Here is a 20,176-nt window from a genome sequence, read left to right on the forward strand (position 1 = left end):
CCCAGACCCAGCTGGGAGGGACGAGCCAACTGTCCGAAAAATTTGGTGTGTGGGCCGCAGACCCTGCATGTGGGGGCGTGATGGTGCTTCGGATAGGGCTGGATTGATTGAATAATGAAAATTATAGGAGCAGGTTTTGTATGTCACAATTTTAAATTATTAGCCAAAGCTAAGCTCCCATAACAAACTCACGAGAGAGAGAGAAAGATAAAAAGAGAGGAAGAAATTTTTCCATTTTAGTTGGTACAAATGAAAACCCATTTTGGTTAACCATTGAGAAGGCAGGTGGGATCGATGCTGTGCCATTTTCCAGTCAGGTGAGTACCCATTAATGTTTTTCATGATTTTTCTAGAATCCTTGGTGCCACGATCACCATATTCTCATCAGATTCTTGTGAGGCTACGTTGAACAACTGCGCTTCCTCCCCACAAAACAAAAGAGGGAAATGCCAGCTTCTTTGTAGATCATGAGTTGTCGTTCAGAAAATTCCTGGAATGCCAAGCATTTGTTGCGTTTCCTGAGCTTCTTGTAGGTACCAATTTGTTACTGTTGTTTGATAGTGGGGCGGGGGCATGGTTGGTTATGATTAGGCGTGATTGTTTGGGAGTTTAGCCTGATTCGTGGTGTGCCCATGAGAGGGGTCGATATCAACAATTAGGGTAATGAATCGAGCTTCATCGTTGAAGCTAGACCCCAGTTCCAGGCCGGATTTGAGTGCTCTGAGAAGATGGGTGGTGGGGTTTTGCATCATTCGATTCGATTTGGAGCAGGGTCAGGTGATTGAGGAGTGCTTCCCCCCTGGTTCCATCACTCAAGATGAGGAGCTCAACGTTGCGTTCAGCTCCTTCCCTGATTCCATGTCGCAGAATCAGAACCGGTCGAGCATCCACGATTGTATGTTCTTCTTTCGATTCCGGAGGCGAGGGACCGCCCCTGTGGCGGTCCAGGCTCAGGAAGACTCTGTGTCGCAGAGGGCGGATAGGGTACTTAGGATAGAAACAAGGTCCAGTGTTGATAACTCTGACGGGGAATCGACCACGGGAGCTGATGGTCAGAATGAGGGTAGCAATGGTGGTTGGACGAATTCTTCGGTTCTGAGTGCGTTGGTTTGTGTTCTTTCTCCGAAGTCGGCTGGCTGCGATTCGCGTGGGAAACGAGTTTTCGATTCCACTGAGTTGGATAGCACATTCCCTGTGTTGAATTCCCCTATGAAAGAGAACCATCCTCCTGCGGCGCAGGTGGATAGCCCATCACCTGTGTTGCAGCAGCCCCCTGTGAAAGAGAACCATCCTCCTGCAATGCGGAGGGAGAGTAGCCAGCATGTTTCTGGTAATGACAGTGAGGATTTCCTTTATGGCTATGTTTTTAATAGGCAGAGGCAGGATCAGCGGTTGAGACGTGGTGGGGAGCAGAAATCAGTGGTCATCTTATCCAGTAAACCGTATTCGAGTGTTTTTAAACCTTTATTGCAGATATTGGGGCCTTTATGTTTTGATATTGGTAAGAAAGCTCTTGATCATGTGGCAACCTTCGTTTCACGGTGGCCGAGTCCGGTTCTTGGTGAATTGATGGATCTTCCTATTGGGAGCGCTTCACTGAAGGTTTACCTTCCTCCTGCCCACAGCTTGCCTTCTGATAGTGGGAGCTTAGCTGATGAGTTTGTTTCAGCAATGGCTCCGTTCCCACCTTTGAATCAGTGGATCCCGCGGGGACTATTTCATGAGGCCGATCTTTTTGGAATATTCAGGGGAATTTTGTTGCAGCTGTGGATGCTTTGGGAGCTGTTGATTATTGGCGAACCAATGCTTATCATTGCACCAACGCCTTCCCAGTGTGGTGAAGCAGTTGCTGGCCTTGTTAGTTTGGCGGCACCTCTTCCTTGTAGCACTGACTTTCGTCCGTATTTTACTATTCATGATCATGACTTCGCTCATCTTAATTCCCTAAAGGAAGGGGATCAGTTTCCGCCGATGATTCTTGGGGTGACCAATCTTTTCTTCCTGAAGGCTCTTCGTAACATTCCCCACGTTGTTTCAGTTGGTAGTCCTGCTGCTAGTTCCAATAAGCTTTCTGTTGCTGCAATGTCTTCTAACGGAAGAGGCATGAAGCAGGACCAACCAGGTCTTCACTTGTCATCTTTGAAGAAGTTTTCACCTTCAAATCTAATAAATGCCGTGAAAATGAGGAGGGATGGACCCCTGAGCCTGATGACAGAACACAAGGAAGCCATTTGGAGCACCTATCGACCAACAACAAAGCCAGACACTTCCGTTTTGAATAGACTTGTTGATGCGGGTGTTAGCCCAAGGGTTGAAGAGTCAATGTCTGTAGTCAATAATGAGATTTTGCGTCGACATTTTTTAGAGCTTACTACCAATTTCCTTGCTCCGTTTGGGCCTTATTTGAGAGCTACAACACCTTCTGAAGGAAGCTCTCCTTTTGTTGAACCTCCTCCACTGCCACCATTTCATACTCATGAATTTCTGGAAAACTTGTCAGAGCGAGGTCCAGGAAAGTTTTTATCAAAAAGGATGAGAGCTAATTGGCTGGATCTATACAGGTAAATGACATAGGGACTTGAGTTATCTTATGATGAAAATGACTCTTTTTATACAAGTCTGTAGTATGTTGATTGTGTGTCACCATAAATTACTCATTCCTTTCACTGGTGGATCCTTAAATTGTTTATACTTGTATTTCAATATTCAACAGGTGCTTCTTGAAAGGACCAAATTTCTCGCCATGGTTCCAAAGAAGGCGTGCCGCTGCAGAACAAGAACAACATCGATTATGGAGGCAGGCCAGGATGAAAACTGATGTTCGCCAACTTGTAGCAAAAATGTCTGAGCTGGAAATTGTTGATTCATGCCATGCTATAGAATGGTACCTTCAACAGGAGATTGAGGTGATTGTTTGCAAGTTCTAAAAATTTACTGATTTTATCTTGAACTTGTATGCTATGTGCATATTTTTCAGTTGTTTCTGAAGTGTCTCATCAGAATTGCAAAATTTCCTTTGAGCATGTGACCTGTAGCTGATTTTGCCATCATGCTTATTAAGCTTTTTTTGTTTATCCTTCATGGAATGCTTTCTGAGGAATCATGGACCAGGATGATCAGTTAGTATCCGAGAGGTGTTTGGATGATGCTCAAAAAATGATTTTTCAAAAATAAGGAAAACTATGTTGTTTGGCTAACAAAATAACCTGTTTTAGGAAGAAAAACTACATTTCAGAACATGTTTTGAGGGTGAAAATGTGACTTTGAAAAAAATAAGGGGAGAGCTGTGTTTTTGAAAACTTTTTTTTCATCAGGCCCTCTGCTCTCCCCACTTCTTTCCCTCTCTCTACTTTCTTCCCCTTTCACCATAGGTAGCAGACCCTTGCACCTTTGTGCAGTGCCCAACTTTCACTGGGTTGGGCAGGACACATTGGTAAGGTTCCATCCAAAAAGATGACTGGCACCTTTACCAGCCAGAGAATGGTCACAAAGGCAGGTATATAGTGGTCATTTTTGGCTGTGAAATGCCTGGAGAATATGTGATTTTGGCTATTGTATGGCTGGATTTGTGCTAAAAAAATGAAAGGGTTATGTGGTTTTTTTATGGCGGAGAATGGTGGTTGTTGAGTCGCTCACTGATGGTGGTGAATGTGACAAACAATTATGGTGGCAATGGTCATCTGAGCTTCATTGGTGGCAATGGCAATGTTGTGGTAGTGTGTTAGGACCCAAACTCCCACAGAGAACGATCCTACGAATCCTGGCAAGCTGGACGTGAAGCACAACTCTGGAGAGAGGCACACACCACAAGCAGGAGGGGTGTGCAGCATTGCGGGAGAGAGAGAGAGAGTCATCTCTCTTGATCGGCTACACATGGAAGTGTGAGGTGGATTGAGGGTCGATGACAAGAGAGAGAGAGAAGGTATTCCTTTTGGGTCGATGACGGGTGTGGAAGAGAGGCGAGAGAGAAATACCTTCCTTCAGAGAACAAGAACACGAACTAAGAACGAAGCTTATATAAATCTCTGAATAAACTTCATTATAAAATACTTAAGCTAGGTACATCTATTTATAGATTTACAAGAGGGCAAAAGGGTAAAAATACACAGTTCTTACTCTAGAGAGGAATCTAAGTAGGTGTCCTACCAGTGTCTCAGCCTGGGTAGGACTCCAGGCTAGGCGTGTTTTTTTGGGAGTCCTGGGAGAAAGTAAAACTCCCTCGACGCAGTCCCCGCTGGGCGTTCTGGCTGGGGCGGATCTGGTTGGTCAGACCCGGAGCAGTAAGGGGACTGTAACAAGCCACCATTCTCAAACTCACCTTGTCCTCATGGCAAGAACTCCGGACACTAAGTTGTTGGCTGGTCCTCCTCTTTTTCTAATCTCGTTCCACCTTGTGGGTTATAAGTTCACAATATGGAACCAGATCTCGGGGTTGTTGTAACACTCTGATCTGAGACCTCGGGACTCCGACTTCGGTTGGTATTACTTCTTAGAGGGAAAGCATACAGAGTTCACAAAGAGAAAACATGACTAAATTTTTTTTCATTCCTTTTCCAATAACTCACTTTCTTTATAATGTTCATCATTCATAACAAAAGAAAATAACAAATACATGAATGTTCAATGACATGAAAGATAAAAACTACCAAGTGCTCTGTCGAACAAGAAGTCGATCAAGTCCTCCTTGTGTTAGTGTGCCTAGAACCTACAGTTGTAATTAAGCAGGGGGTAAGTCTACAACTCACTAAGAAATAATTATAAGCAAATAAACACTTAAACTTACAACTGTAGTGGGCTTTAAGCCCGTAGTCTGAATTTAGTTTTCGACACACCATACAAGTTTGTATGTTTTAATTATCCCCCCCAATACTTTCTTAAACACTCTATCACACCACACTAATTCTAGGTCGGATATACCGGTCATAACCGTCTATGGGCATAGCAACCCGCGTACAACACTGCAATTCTACATGTTGGCCACCGTAATTTTACATATTGGCCAGACAATGAACCATACACTCCCAGTGGTCTTCAAACCACCAAGCACTGCAGTGAAACAAAAAGGGGACCCCGTCGGTAGCTAGTCGGGAGGTCAGGCTCAATCTCAATCTCAATCTCAATCTCGGTATGGTTCATGCTACATCCTAACTATGATGAGTTTCAACAATCCATGGTCATCTATAGTCCCCAAACAATGTGTGAGTGTAAGCCTAAGTCATAAGCTAAGTTCAATAGATAGACCCACATTCTCAAACTGGTATTTCACTCGTTCTCTCACGAGTGATATCGTAAAATGATCACGATAAATCTCATTCTTTAATCTCAGGATGATATTAGGACTCACACTTATTTCATAATAAGTATGCAACGATGTAGGGTCTCCACATTGTTAAATCACCGGTGACCCATTCTCCATGGTGGCTGCACTCTAGCCACGAACCAGGTAGCCTTTACCACAGATTGCCGCTTCTGAGATTTAAGGGGTTATGCATACTAATCTCAATATATTCATTCATATAGTATGCATAGAATAAAATAAGACTCAAGTCTAAACTCAATCTCATCACAATGCATGTTATTATCAATTTATCATATAGATATGCTATCACAATTTAATCAACAACTAACATGCGTATGCAATTATTTCATAATATCATGCATGATCAATTTATGCATATCATTTTCACACTTAAAATCTATTATACTAATCATGTTAATTCATGCCAATAACATGCAACGTAAAAAGGTTTATTCACATCTAAAATCACTTATAATATTCCTTACCTCGAATACGAATATCATAATTTAGTCGCAATTGAGTCTCAAGATGCTCTAAGAGTAGGATTTGGTCATTACACAAGTATATTCGTATTAATGCACATAACCTCTCATACTTTAACAAAATTATCAAAATATCCCTCTCGAATTGACTCGTGAGACCTCGATTATTGTGCCTTTGATTTGACCAGAACCAATAGACAAGCAAATTCCCTTCTGTGATACAAGTCTAATGAACCAAACCTCACTTGATTCTGAGTTCAGAGTGCGAAGTTATGTCCATTTTCTCCAAATTGATTTTGGATACTCACAAGGGCATTTTGGATATTTTGAAATTATTTTCATAATTCGAAAATAACTCACAACTCGATCCAGATCCATTTATGAACTGGGTTCAAAACTGTCTAACTGGATTCAGACCCTTTGCTGATCTGGATCTAGAACTGTCTGAGTGGATCTATACCCAGTTTTGATATGGATCCAAAATTGTCTGACTGGACCCAGACCCAGACCCAGTTCTCATATGGATCAAGAACTGATCAAATCAGATCCAATTCTGATTCAGATCCGGAACTGATCTGAACTAGATCCAATTTTGTTATGGATCTAGAACAGTCAGTCTGTATCCAAACCCATATTTTCTTGGATCTAGCTTTATTTGGATCGGTCCAAACAGACTGGATCAGACTGTATCCAGATTTAGTCTGGTCCAGATCAAATCAATATGGGTCTGAGACCCTGTTAGACCCATTCGGTTTAGACTGGTTCGGTTTGAATCGACTCTACTTGAACTGGTTCGGCTAGTACCGGTTTGGTCTGAACTGGTTTGATCCAAACCGGTTTGGTTTAACCCAACCTGAACCGGTTTGATCAACATTTTTTTTAAAGGACCATGGTACGGTTTAGACTGGGTCGCACCTAGGTTGAATCACCTTTTTTTTTTAAATCTAGCTCGGTCTGGGCACGACCCAGATCAACCTGGTTCGGTTCGGGTTGCACCCGGACCGACCCGACTCCCTTTTAATAAAACCTAAAAGCGGAAGGAGCAATGCCCCTTCCGTTTTCTCATATGTAGAGGGACAGACCGCTACCGACCCTCTCCCCCTTTCCTCCCTGTGGCAGAGAGGCCGACCAACCCTCTCTATCTCTCTCCCGCAATTCCTCTTTTTTTTTTTTTGCAGCTTCACCGTCAGCCATGGTTGTTGGCCCCCACTTTGCCCGGAAAAGAAAGGATAAAATAAAGAAGAAGAAGACAAAGAAGCAGGGGAAGGTTACCTCGTTGCCACCAGCCGGATTCCGGTAAGTTCTGTGACTTTTTTTTTTCTTTCTCGTCATTCTCCCTTTGTTTCTCTCTCTCTCGATCTTGATGCGGGTGGAGGAAGAGGGCATGCGTGAGGGTTTTTATAGCCTTCACACAGGATGAGGATAAACCTCACCCCTCTCGCAGATTATGAGGGTGAGGTTTATACTCAACCCCTTTCGGTTTATCGAAGGCGGTTCTCTCAAATGGAGAACCATTTTTTTTCTTCGAGGTTATCTCCTCCGAACGTCGGAGGGAAACGTTAGAGGGAGTTTACAATTCTACCCCCCTTAAAAGAAGATTCGTCCTGAATCTTACCTGAAAACAATTGTGGAAATTGTTCACGGATATCCGATTCGCGCTCTCATGTAGCCTCTTTTTTATTGTGACGACTCCATCTAACTAAAACCAAAGATATTTCTTTGTTTCTTAGTTTCTATACTTTCGCATCCAAGATTTCTATAGGCTTCTTACTCATTCTTAAATCATTTTGTATTTCCAGCACTGACTCAACTGTATTCAGTATGTGGGAGGGATCAGGCACATACTTTCGCAATATAGAGACGTGAAACACGTTGTGAATTCGAGACAAAGAAGGTGGCAAAGCCAGTCGGTATATACCATCTCTCGCGAGTATCTCAAATGGTCCAATATATCTTGGACTCAATTTTCCTCTTCGACCAAAACACATCACTCCCTTAATAGGAGATATATTAAAAAATACATAATCACCTTGCTCAAATTCTAATTCGTGACGTCTTTGGTCTGCATAACTTTTCTGTCGACTTTGTGCTGCCAGAAGACACTCTCGAATAAATCTCACCTGGTCTGTCATCTGCTGCACTAAATCAGGCCTTAGCAATCTTCTTTCTCTGACCTCATCTCAACACAAGGGTGTTCGACATCGTCAACCGTACAGTGCCTCAACCTCAAACAGAGCCACGTCTATGCTTCTTTGAAAACTATTATTGTAGGCAAACTTCATTAGAGGTATGATGTTATTCCACGAGTCACTATATTCTAAAGTATACGCTCGCAACATGTCTTTCAGGGTCTGAATGGTTCGCTTTGATTGTCAGTCTGACTGGGGCTGAAATGTCGTACTCATTTTTAACTGCGTCCCCATAGCTCTCTGAAAACTCTGCCAGAATTGCGATGTAAACATCAAGTCTTTATCTGAAACAATCAAATCAGGTACTCCATGAAGTCTGACAATCTCTTTGATGAATAATTGTGCCAACTAGTCACAAGAGTGAGTTGTCTTACACGCCAAAAATTAAGTTGATTTAGTTAGCCTGTCAACAATCACCCATGCTAAATCCATCTCATTCTTGGTCCATGGGAGTCTTGAGACAAAATCTATAGTGACATCTGTCCATTTTCATTCAGATATAGATAGTGGTTGCAGTAGTCCACTGGGTCGTTGGTGCTCAATCTTCACTTGCTGGCACACAAAATACTTGCTTACAAACTCAGTAATGTCTCTCTTTATACTGCTTCACCAAAACGTATCTTTTAAATCTTGATAAATGTTGGTGCTGCCAGGGTGAATGGCATATCTAGAGTAGTGTGCCTCGCCTAATAAGTGATGCCTGAGATGGTTATCCTTAGGAATGCACACTTTATTATAAAATTTGAGAAGTCCATGGTTATCAACTTTAAAGTCTAACTCCTCACTTCCTGAAATCTTCTGCCTCACTTGGGCTAACTCTAGATCTGAGGGTTGTTTTTCCTTAATTTGCTCCCACAATTCTGACCTCAATGTGGTTTGCATAAATAATAATCGACCTGGTAAGCATCGAGCTTTTGCTTTCTAATGCGCGACCGAGTAAAATAAATCCCAATCTGCGAGTCTAGCCAATGCTTCTGACTTTCTACTAAGAGCGTCAACGACTATATTCGCCTTTCTCGGATGATATTTCAGTTCAAAGTCATAGTCTTTTAAAAATTTTAGCCATCTCTTTTGCCTCAAGTTCAAGTCTCTTTGCAAAAACAAATATTTGAGGCTTTGATGGTAAGTAAATTCTTCAAACTACTTGTTATATAAGTAGTGTCTTCATAACTTGAGGGCGAATACAATTGCTGCTAGCTCCTTCATGAGTTTTGAGTTGGCGAGATGCATAAGCTATCACCTTACCATGCTGTAGCAGAACGCAACTCAATCCCTTATGAGAGGCATCATTGTAAATAGTGAAAATTTTGGATCCAAAAGGTAAGACCAATATTGGAGCAGTAGTCAAATGCTTCTTTATCTCCTTAAAACTCCACTCACATTTGTCATTCCACTCGAACTTTGCGTCTTTGTTAGTGAGCTTTGTCATTGGAGCTGTTAACAGAGAAAACTCTTTCATAAATCGCTGGTAGCACCCAGACAATCTCAAGAAACTACGAATCTCGATAGGATTCTTGGGTCTAGCCCAATTGGTGACTGCTTCAATCTTTACAGGGTCTACCATAATTCTGTCTTTAGAAACAATATGTCTAGGGAAAGACACTTGTTCCAACCAAAAGACATACTTAGAGAATTTGACGTAGAGTTGATGTTCTCTTAGTGTCTGTAGAATTATCCTCAGGTGTACTTCATGTTGCTCCCTCGTGGTAGAATAAATAAGGATATCATCCACAAATAACACCACGAACTTATCCAAATATAGTCTGAAAACCCTTTTCATCATATCCATGAAGGTTGGTGGTGTATTAGTCTGACCAAAAGGCATGACAAAAAATTCATAATGGGCGTACCTTGATCTGAACGTTGTCTCAGCCACATATTCTTTCTTAATCTTTAGCCGATGATAACCCAATCTCAGATTCAACTTCGAGAAACATGCAACTCCTTGAAGTTGATCGAACAAATCATCAATTCGTGACAATGGATATTTATTCTTGATGGTCACTGCATTTATTTACTGATAATCTATACACATTTACAGTGATCCGTCCTTCTTGACAAACAGAATTTGAGCATCCCAAAGAGATACTGATGGTCGAATAAAACCTTTCTTCAATGATTCCTACAGTTGCACCTTGAGTTTCTTAAGTTCTGCAGGTTCCATTCGATAAGGAGCCTTCAAAATGAAAGTTGTTCCTTGGACAAGATCGATTTAGAATTCAATTTCTCGATTAGTAGTGGGACCTGACAGTTCCTCCGAAAAAATATCGGCATATTCATGAACTATATTTACATCTGATATGGTGTGGTCTTATCTCTCTTCGGTCTTCATATAGGTCAGAAATCCAATGTATCATTCTTAAATGTATTTGTTGGCTTTTAGACAAGATATGATCGTTAGTTTTGGTAGTTTCCTAACACCCTGGTATGTGAAAGTTGGAGTTTGGGGGGTTTAAAAATTGTCATATTTTTTTCTACAATTAATGGTGGCATGATGGTCCGACAACCAATTCATGTCAAGAACAACGCCTATATCCTTAAAATCGAGTTACAATAAGTTCACAGGCAACTCACGATTTTCTATATTTATTATACAATTGTTATACACAGTGTCCACTACTGTGGACTTACCTATAGGTGTTTCAATCAAATAGGAAACACTCAATCGTGAAGGTGCAACAGGCAACCGTTTCCCAAAAGTTGAGGTAATGAAACTATGTGTAACTGTAGAGTCAAATAACACATGTATTAGAATGCCGGAAATAGGGAGTGTATCTTCAACCACATCAGGGCTAGTAAGAGTTTCTTGAAGAGTAGCCGTATAAGCACGACCTGGTACCACGAGCTTCTACTTCGGGGGTGCACTGCTTTTCCGATAAGGTTGCGGACAGTCGTTGGCATAGTGACCCATCTGCTGGTAGTTGAAGCACCTGGCATTCCTTAAGTCACATTTGCCTTCGTGCCTTTGGAGACCACAAGTCCTGCATGTATTGTTCGACTGGGCTAACTTCTGGATCTTTTACCTTTTTGCTTATTGGCCTCCCACATTCTTGACTTGCTTACTTTGGTTTTGACCAGGGGGTTTGACCTCCATATTGCCTCTTATGCTCCTGCTGGAATCTCTTTTTATATTGAAATTTCCTTCGAGAGGATTCTGCCACATCACTACCATTATGCCTGGCCTTATCTTCATTCTTAGCCTTCTCTTTCTCCTAGAGCTTTTCTTTCGTCATGAATTCCCAAAAATTGTACCTTAAGGCGTAGTCCACGAGCCGACTATACTTCTTTATCTGTTGTGCCCCTACCAATTTCAGAATTTCAGGTCTCAAGCCCCTCTCAAATCGTCTGCACTTCTCTTTTTCATTTGTCACCAATAACTTGGCAAAATGAGAAAGAGAGTTAAAGCGAGCTGTGTACTGAGTTATAGTTATATCGCTCTGCTTCAGCTTCTTGAATTCTTCTTCATTTTCCACTCGCCGATACTTCGGGAAGAATTGCCTATAAAATCTCTTCATAAAGGTAGACAAAGGCAAATACGTATCTGTTAAATTATATATCAAATATTGTAATCTTATATATCTTATATATATATATATATAAAAGGTGATACATATACATATACTATATATATATATACGTATTTACCTAATTATACATATAACATATATATTTCTTTATTATTAGCTGTAGGGGTAGTTTAGTCATTTCTCCATTCTTGCGCATATTCATTTTACGAATATGCTTGTAATTTTGCTTTTTTATTTTCTTTTCTTTCTTCTTTTTTAATTCTTGTGCTTTTAGCACATGGAGGGGCCCACCCAACATGATCGTTGGGCCCTCCAACGATTATAGTTATAAAAGTTGGAGGGGTCCCAATCATCATATTGGGAGCCCCTGCATGACCTCTCATGTTGTATAAATAGGGGTGTTCCCCCTTGAGTTCCCTAATGCTTTTGTAAAGACCCCTTTGGGTTCCAATGTATTGAAGTTGATATTCTTATGCTTTTGTGCATGTGTATCCCTGCCTTTGTGCACTTGTGAGAGTTCTCCTTTGTGCCTTTGTGCACACTTCGCGTTTCTAGCATTGTGTTTCTACTCAAGATCTCTTTTTATAGAGATTTTTACATGGTATCAGAGCTTGGTTTGAGGAAGGAAGATCGTGTGTTTCTCCATATTCTTGGGTGCCTCGAAAAAATGTGCCTTCAAGCTATTGAAGATTGGAGTGGATTATTTCCTTCGGCCAATATTTTAGAAGTCTTCGTTGTCAAGAAAAACTTAAAAATCTATTGAGGTACGTGTTCTTTTCTTATTTTTATCCTCTCTAATAGGCGAAAAAGACTCCCACCTCTCCCTTGGGTTTAAACTCAATGGTTCAAACTATTATGTTTGGGCCGGTAATATGGAAACCCATATTAAAGGGAAGGGGCTTTGGGGATATGTTCAAGGTTCGATACCGGAACCCAAACCAAAAATTACTATTATCGAAAAAAGATATATAAATATTCTTGAAGGAGAAGAAAGGCAAAGAACTTTTGAAGATTATTCAAAGAAACATGAAGAATGGAGAAATGACTAAACTACCCTTATGGTTAATAATAAAGAAATATATATTATACATATAATTAGGTAGATACATATACATATATATAGTATATGTATATGTATCACCTTATATATATATAAAATAAATATAAGATTACAATATTTGATATATAATTTAACAACCCCCTTGACAAATCTCTTGAAGTATACATTTTTTCAAGATATGGAAAATGAACTCGGTGCCTTGAGAACAACCAAGACGGAATTTCAAGATCTTCCTAAGGATAAGAAAACAATAGGATGTAGATGGGTATTTAAGGTAAAAACTAAGAGCGATGGATCTCTTGAGATATATAAGGCACGATTAGTTGCAAATGGATACCGTCAAGAATATAGGGTTGACTATGAAAAAACTTTTGCCCCTGTGGCGCGAATGGTTACTGTCCGATGTCTCATCACCGTTACCTCAATTAACAAATGAAATATCTATCAAATGGATGTTAAAAATGCCTTCCTAAATGGTGATCTAAATGATGAGGTATATATGGATGCTCCACCAGGAATGGAGACTCTCAAAGAGAAAGTGCTTCGCCTTCGCAAGACACTTTATGGTTTAAAACAAGCCCTAAAGGTTTGGTATGATAGGTTTAACTCCGTCTTGTTAGAAAATGGTTTTTCTTCCTGTTTCACTGACATTGCCTTGTTTGTAAGAAAAACCAATGCAGGGATTGTCATTTTGCTTTTATATATGGATGATATGCTTATAACTGGAAGTGATTCTAAAGGGGTTAAAAGTATAAAATCAATTTTAAAAGATAGATTTGAAATATCTTATTTAGGTTTTCTAACTTATTTTTTGAGTATTGAAGTAACATACTCTCATAAAGGGTATTTTTTATCTCAAACTAAACTTGCCTCTGATATTATTGACATATCATGTATTACGGATGATAAGGTTTATAAACTCCCGCTATAGTGGGAGTCAAAATGAAAATTGATGATGATATTCCTCTCTCTGATCCCACCCCCTACAGACAACTTGTGGGATCATTATCTGAGTATTACTAGACCAAATATTTCTCATACAGTTCATACTACAAGCCAGTTTCAGCATGCACCAACATCGGTTCACATGAGTGCAATCCTGCTGGTTGTAAGATACGTAAAGGGTACACTAAATAAGGGAGTATTCTTATCATCTTCTTCTGAATTAAAATTAATTGCTTATACTGATTCTGACTGGGGAGGTGACCCAAATAACTCCACCACTGATTTTTGTGTATTTTTAGGAGATTCGCTGATCTCATAGAGATGAAAGAAGCAACAAAAAGTGTCTTTATCCTCAACTGAAGCTGAATATCGTGCCATGACAACTACTATCATGGAAATTGTATGGATTCATTGGCTGTCTAGAAGATATGGAGATCATATTAGAAGGGCATATCAAATCATGCTGTGATAATAAGAGTGCAATTTATATTGCTAAAAATCATACTTTCCACGAGCGGACTAAGCACATTGAAATGAAGCAGATTTCTTCACCAAAGCTTTGTGTGCTCCGCGTTTCAACTTTCTCCTCTGCAAACTTTTGGTCATTTTGCCCTAAGTTTGAGGGGGGGTGTTAAATTATATATCAAATATTGTAATCTTATATATATTTTATATATATATATAAGGTGATACATATACACATACATATATATATATTATATATATGTATATGTATCTACCTAATTATATATATAAAATATGTATTTCTTTATTATTAGCCGTAGGGGTAGTTTAGTCATTTCTCCATTCTTGCGCATATTCATTTTACGAATATGCTTGTAATTTTGCTTTTTTATTTTCTTTTCTTTCTTTTCTTTTTTCTTTTTTAATTCTTGTGCTTTTAGCACATGGAGGGGCCCACCCATCATGATCGTTGGGCCCTCCAACGATTATAATTATAACCGTTGGAGGGATCCCAATGATCATATTGGGAGCCCCTCCATGACCTCTCATGTTGTATAAATAGGGGTGTTCACCCTTGAGTTCCCTAATGCTTTTGTAAAGACCCCTTTGGGTTCCAATATATTGAAGTTGATATTCTTATGCTTTTGTGCATGCGTATCAATGCCTTTGTGCACTTGTGAGAGTTCTCCTTTGTGCCTTTGTGCACACTTCACGTTTCTAGCGTTGTGTTTTTACTCAAGATCTCTTTTTATAAAGATTTTTACAATATCCTGCTCCAAGGTGTCCCTGATTGACCTTCACCAGTGCTCTGCATCGCTAGTCAAATTCGACACAGCTATCCATACCCTTTGATCCTCTGAACACTGAATAACATCCAAGGTTTTTTCTACCTGAATGAGCCAATTCTCTGCTGTGGCACCATCAGAAATTTCTTCGAAAAGTGGATGTTGCATGCTCTTGAACCTTTGAGCCCACGAGGTGACGTCAGAAATAATCATTTGGGGTTGACTTTGTTGAGCTCGAGTCGTTTGAAGAGTTCGTATAGAATGCGGTTCGTGGTATACCCTTGAGGTATCCTCGCGCTTTCTCCTACTGCGCTTCTTATTGGCAATCATTGAGGGATCTCCATACTCTCTTCTCCAGCCTCACGTGGAGCATGCCTTTCAAGAGTACGAAAAGACGAACGCGCTCTCTGAACTTGCGCACCTTCCGAGGTGGGGGATAATGAAGGAGCCCTTCAGGATGGTTCGGCAAGGCGCTCCTCATCCTTAGCTGCTACGTTGAACTGTCCCCTCTCTCGTTTGGCAGCTACAGTATCCTTGGATAGATAGGACGTTCTCCTACGAGTAGTCATATATGTTATATTGAAATTATCACGTAAATAGCTTATCCTTATTTGAATCATTTATACCCGGACGAGATTTCATCACGGACAAACAAACAATTATGACATTCATTTAGGAAAAATATTTATTTTATTTCATTAATTAGTCCAATACATGTAAAGGAAATATCACTAGCAAGCAAAAAGAAAAGCAATGCAAGACAAAAGATAATCAAATTAGACTAAATAAGCTAAGTATTCATAAATACTTTACTATATCACTCTTCAATCCATCTGAAGCTTGGTTCTCTCCCTGAACTCCTTCGCGTCTGTTGAAGGTAAGTCGTAGGAGGAGCATTCATGTCATACTGGGGCGAAGCAGGTGTGTAGGTCGGTAAAGCGGGAGTATAGGTAGGTGAGGCGGGAGTTTAGGTAGGTGAGGTAGGATCATCATTAGGGTCTTCATCCTCGCCTCCTTCCCACGAACCTCCCGTTGTTGCCTATTTCTGCCCTAATCGTGAGTTGCTTCTGCTTGCTTCAACAACTTGCCATGTTGTTTCAACGACCTGAATTGCTGCCCTCCTAGTTTCTTTAGAACGAAACTCTTCGACTAGGTATGAAACTCCTTGATTGACTGCACTCATGGCAGCCACATAACTGGCTCGGGACATATGTCGTCCTCGTGCACTGGCCATACAAGACCCTCTCCGAGATGCAAAGTTTGCGCTAGGGGATACTCTCCTTGCAATTCCTCCTCAAACCGCCATCCAATCTCTCGTTATTCGCCCACGTCCTGACGGAGTTCTCTGACGGTGGGACTGTTGAGTTCCTCGCCCGTAAGGCTGTGGCTACCGCCCTCGGGTAGTGTCAGAGTAGTCCTGTTGATACATCTCTCTGTCCCCAGCTATGATATAAATCAGTGGGGGTCTTAGTGTCAGATCTATAACTATCTAGGTCATGCTCGCCATGACTGCAGTCGCCATCGCTATTGCAGTGACAAACTCCTCTCTCCCTACGACAGGTGGTTCAAAATGGTCTTGTTCTTTAGGGTCTTCGTGATTGTTGCGCTCGCTAGTCATTTTTTAATCATAAAACAACCTAGTTATTAACATATTTTTATCGAGCAGAGACATATCATATTCATGTCATTGAACTTGTTATGAATGATGAACTTCAGTGTGAACCTAGTTCTAATACTGTTTTGTAACACCTCGATCTAGGACCTTCAGAGTTCGAGTTTGGTTGATATTACTTCTTAGAGGGAAAACTTACAGAGTTCACATTAGCGAAAACATGGCTAATTTTTTTTTCATTCTTTTTCTAACACCTCACTTTCTTCGCAATGTTTATCATTCATAACAAAAGAAAATAACAAATACATAAATGTTCAATGACATGAAAGATAAAAACTACCAAGTGCTCTGCCGAACAAGAAGTCGATCAAGTGCTACTTGTACTAGTGTACTTGGAACCTATAGTTGTAATTAAACAGGGGGTGAGTCTATAACCCAGTAAGAAATAATTATAAGCAAATAAACACTTAAATTTACAACTATAGCGGGCTCTCAGCCCCTAGTCTGAGTTTAGTTTTCGACAAATCACACAAGTTTGTATGTTTTAATTATCCCTCTCGATACTTTCTTAAACACTCTATCACACCACACTAATCCTAGGTCAACTATATCGGTCATAGTCGTCTATGAGCGTAGCAACCCGCGTATAATATCCCAATTATATATGTTGTCCAGATAATGAACCATACACTCTCAGTGATCCCTGGACCACCAGGCACTACAGTAAAATAAAAAAGAGGACTTCGTCGGTAGCTAGTCGGGAGGTCAGACTCAATCTCAATCTCGGTATGATTTATGCTACATTCTTCTAATCATGACGGTTTTCAACCATTCATGATCATTTAGAGTCCCCATACACTGTGTGAGTGTAACCTTAAGTCATAAGCTAAGTTCAACACATAGATTCACATTCTCAAACTCGCATTTCACTCATTATCTCACTGCGGATATCGTGAAATGATCACGACAGATCTCATTCTTTAATCTCATGATGACATTAGGACTCACACTTATCTCATAATAAGCACGCAACGATGTAGGGTCTTCACATTATTAAATCACCGGTGGCTCATTCTCCATAGTGGTTGCACTGTAGCCGCGAACCAGGTAGCCTTTACCATGGATCGCCGCTTCTGGGATTTAAGGGGTTATGCATATTAATCTCAATATATCCATTCATAAACATGAATAGAATAAAATAGGATCAAAGATTTTTGTGTGATAGGCCCATGCCTGCTAGTGCAAAAGTTTCCAGTGCGATGAGATTCAAGGTCACAAAAGTCCTGAAGTTGTTAGATTCTGCTGATGTGGTGGCTCGTGTTTTACAAGAATTTCTAGCCATATGTGCTTTTACTTTTTTTTTTCAAATTCTGTTTCTGTGGCATGAATATTAACATTGTGCAACTGTTTTCAAGTTCTGTTTCTTTGGCATATGTATTAGCATTAGCATTGTGTAACTTTGAAGGAGTTATTTGATTATATTGTAAATTTTGAAAATGCTGCTGCTGCTTTACCTTTTTTTTATGTCAATCTGATTGACCTAATAATTTTCCTCTAAATGCAATTATGTGGCTTATTTTGACTGTTGCCGTTGCATTAAACTGCATTTTCTCATCATCAATTTCCAGTCTCTGCAATCTGGACGGAGTGAAGATTCTATAGCGGCGTGCCAAAAGCTGAAGGGCGACCTTCTGACAGTGTTGAACATGCTTCCTAAGGACGTGCAACAGCTCTTGCTTCTTAACCCACAGAGAGCAGCCCTCCTGCAAAGTAGCTTGGAAAGGCCCAAGCTACCTGGGCACCCCTCGGTTGTTGGTACAGCTTTTGAGAAAGTCTTTCCAGGTTCACCAAGGTGACCAAAATTTTTGGTGCCATTAGATTCTCTGCAGAGCCATCTCGAAGTGTTGCTGAAAACTGCAAAATTCACCATGTTGCATTACTTAATGCAATGGTGAAGCTATTGGATGAATGTTGCTTTGGTTGGTCACTGAGCATCCCGTCTCTCAGAATATTTCATTCTTAGCTTCTGATTCTTCTTTGAGGTGGTGGATCTTTCATTCCTTTTTGACCATTTGGAAATCATTTTTCCTTTTTATTTTCCAATTATTTTGATGGCAGGAATTGGTTTGAACCAAATCATCCCTTGGTTAAATGTTATTTAATCATTGAACCATTGGCTCCAGAGTATTATAACAGAGATTGTTTATTCCTCTCAGAAAAGCATAGATTGTATTGATGCAACTCTCTCTGTGTGTGTACCAACGAGGTGGTATACCATGTGGTAAGCGGGGTCCTGTGCCAAGCTGAAGGCCCAGGTTCGAACCCTCTGCCACATGGGGCTTAAGAGATATCTGGTAGGGGTCTGCCTAACCCCAGCTTGCCTTTCAAAAAAAAAAAACTGTGTGTGTGTGTGTGGGGGGGGGGGGGGGGGGGGAGCATTTTATGTACTTTTAATGGGGATCAAGTCAGTAGGCAAAATCTGGAGAAATGCACAAGAGTTCATTGTTGAGTAGCAGGTGCAGTTACAATGAGCTATTAACATAAGATGTCCTTAATGAATCAGGGTGTGTTATACATGCCAGGTTTTACTACTGAAATATGAAATTATTAATTAGCTGAATTGTTTAATCCCGTATTGGTATGGGGTACTCAAAGGGTTTTATCAACCAGCTACCTTCCGTGAGTGATTGGGGGTTTTCCTTTGCCTAACCCAAAAAAAAAATTGGAGAGCAACAAGTAAAATGGCCATTACTTGATGACTGACTCTTTCTCTCTGGAGACTGGATGTGTTACATCAGATAAATCATCAAGATGAATGGGCCCCACATGTTTTCCTTGAAGTTATTCACACTTGGTATGAAATATGAACGGCATCGCTGGCTGTAAAATGATCAGTTAGGACGCTTTCATGCAATAGGGTTTGGGTAAGTATCTGCTCCCCATTCCATTCATCATTGACCATGGATGGTATCCGTGGTTCTTTGGACAGGCTTTTGTCCAAAATCCTTGGATCTGAATTGCTCTCGAGTCGCAACACCGGCCAGGTTACTTAACTGTTTAGCGAATTCTTGTGTGAAATGGACACCGGCCAGCCACTGCGCACAAAGGAAAATCTCATGATAAATTAAAAAAAAAATTTTTTTTGGAGAAAATCTCTGGAAAATATTGGTATATTAAAAATATAAGAAGATAACACAAATATAAGAAAAACATTAAAAATGTTGCCAATATATAAAATTCTAAATATCACATGAATAATATGATAAATTGCATTTTTGGGGGGATCGTATCAGGTTTTGAAAATTTTCTCAATAAAATCTCCAGGTTTTCCAAAAAAAGAGCGATATTTGTGACCATGATGGTAATCAAGGAGTTCGGAACCATGAGTTTTCTGCCAGAGAGTACGGTACTGTCAAGTATGGCCTATACTTTCCCTACAAGATACAGCGCGTAGTCATCTAGCCCAAGCATAAAAGTGGAACCATAGTGACAAAAGGTAAAATCGGAAAAATATCGGCAGCCAAAAACTCACAAGAATATGATTTTTTTTTAAATCTTGCATATTTTTGGCAAAATCTAGGCAATAAAAAATTATTTTTTATAAGAGAGTATACATAAAAATGTATTTCGAAATAAAAAAACATGGATTTTTCATGATAAATATCCAATAAAAACATAAATACCGTGTTTAAAATGTGATATTTATGTTTTTTAACGAAAAACTTGCATGTAATTACCGTTTTTAACTTTTGGGTAATTTCTCACGACATTTGTCACTATGGAACCTCATAACCGTATCTGGATATAACGCA

At 40.1% G+C, this 20,176-nt stretch overlaps 1 protein-coding gene across 1 annotated transcript; it reads left to right on the forward strand.

Moving 5' to 3' along the window:
• Positions 1 to 192: 192 nt before the first annotated feature.
• Positions 193 to 18,605, forward strand: LOC149845980 (uncharacterized). The gene is made up of 3 exons (XM_089997815.1): positions 193 to 2,561; positions 2,714 to 2,906; positions 17,993 to 18,605. The coding sequence occupies exons 1-3, from the start codon at positions 664 to 666 to the stop codon at positions 18,218 to 18,220; spliced, it is 2,319 nt and encodes a 772-aa protein (XP_089853941.1). The 5' UTR covers positions 193 to 663; the 3' UTR covers positions 18,221 to 18,605.
• The last annotated feature ends 1,571 nt before the right edge of the window (positions 18,606 to 20,176 follow it).

This window comes from Nuphar pumila, chromosome 2 (assembly GCF_984573655.1).
Source record: "Nuphar pumila chromosome 2, dmNupPumi1.hap1.1, whole genome shotgun sequence".
In the NCBI taxonomy this organism is placed as follows: Eukaryota; Viridiplantae; Streptophyta; class Magnoliopsida; order Nymphaeales; family Nymphaeaceae; genus Nuphar; species Nuphar pumila.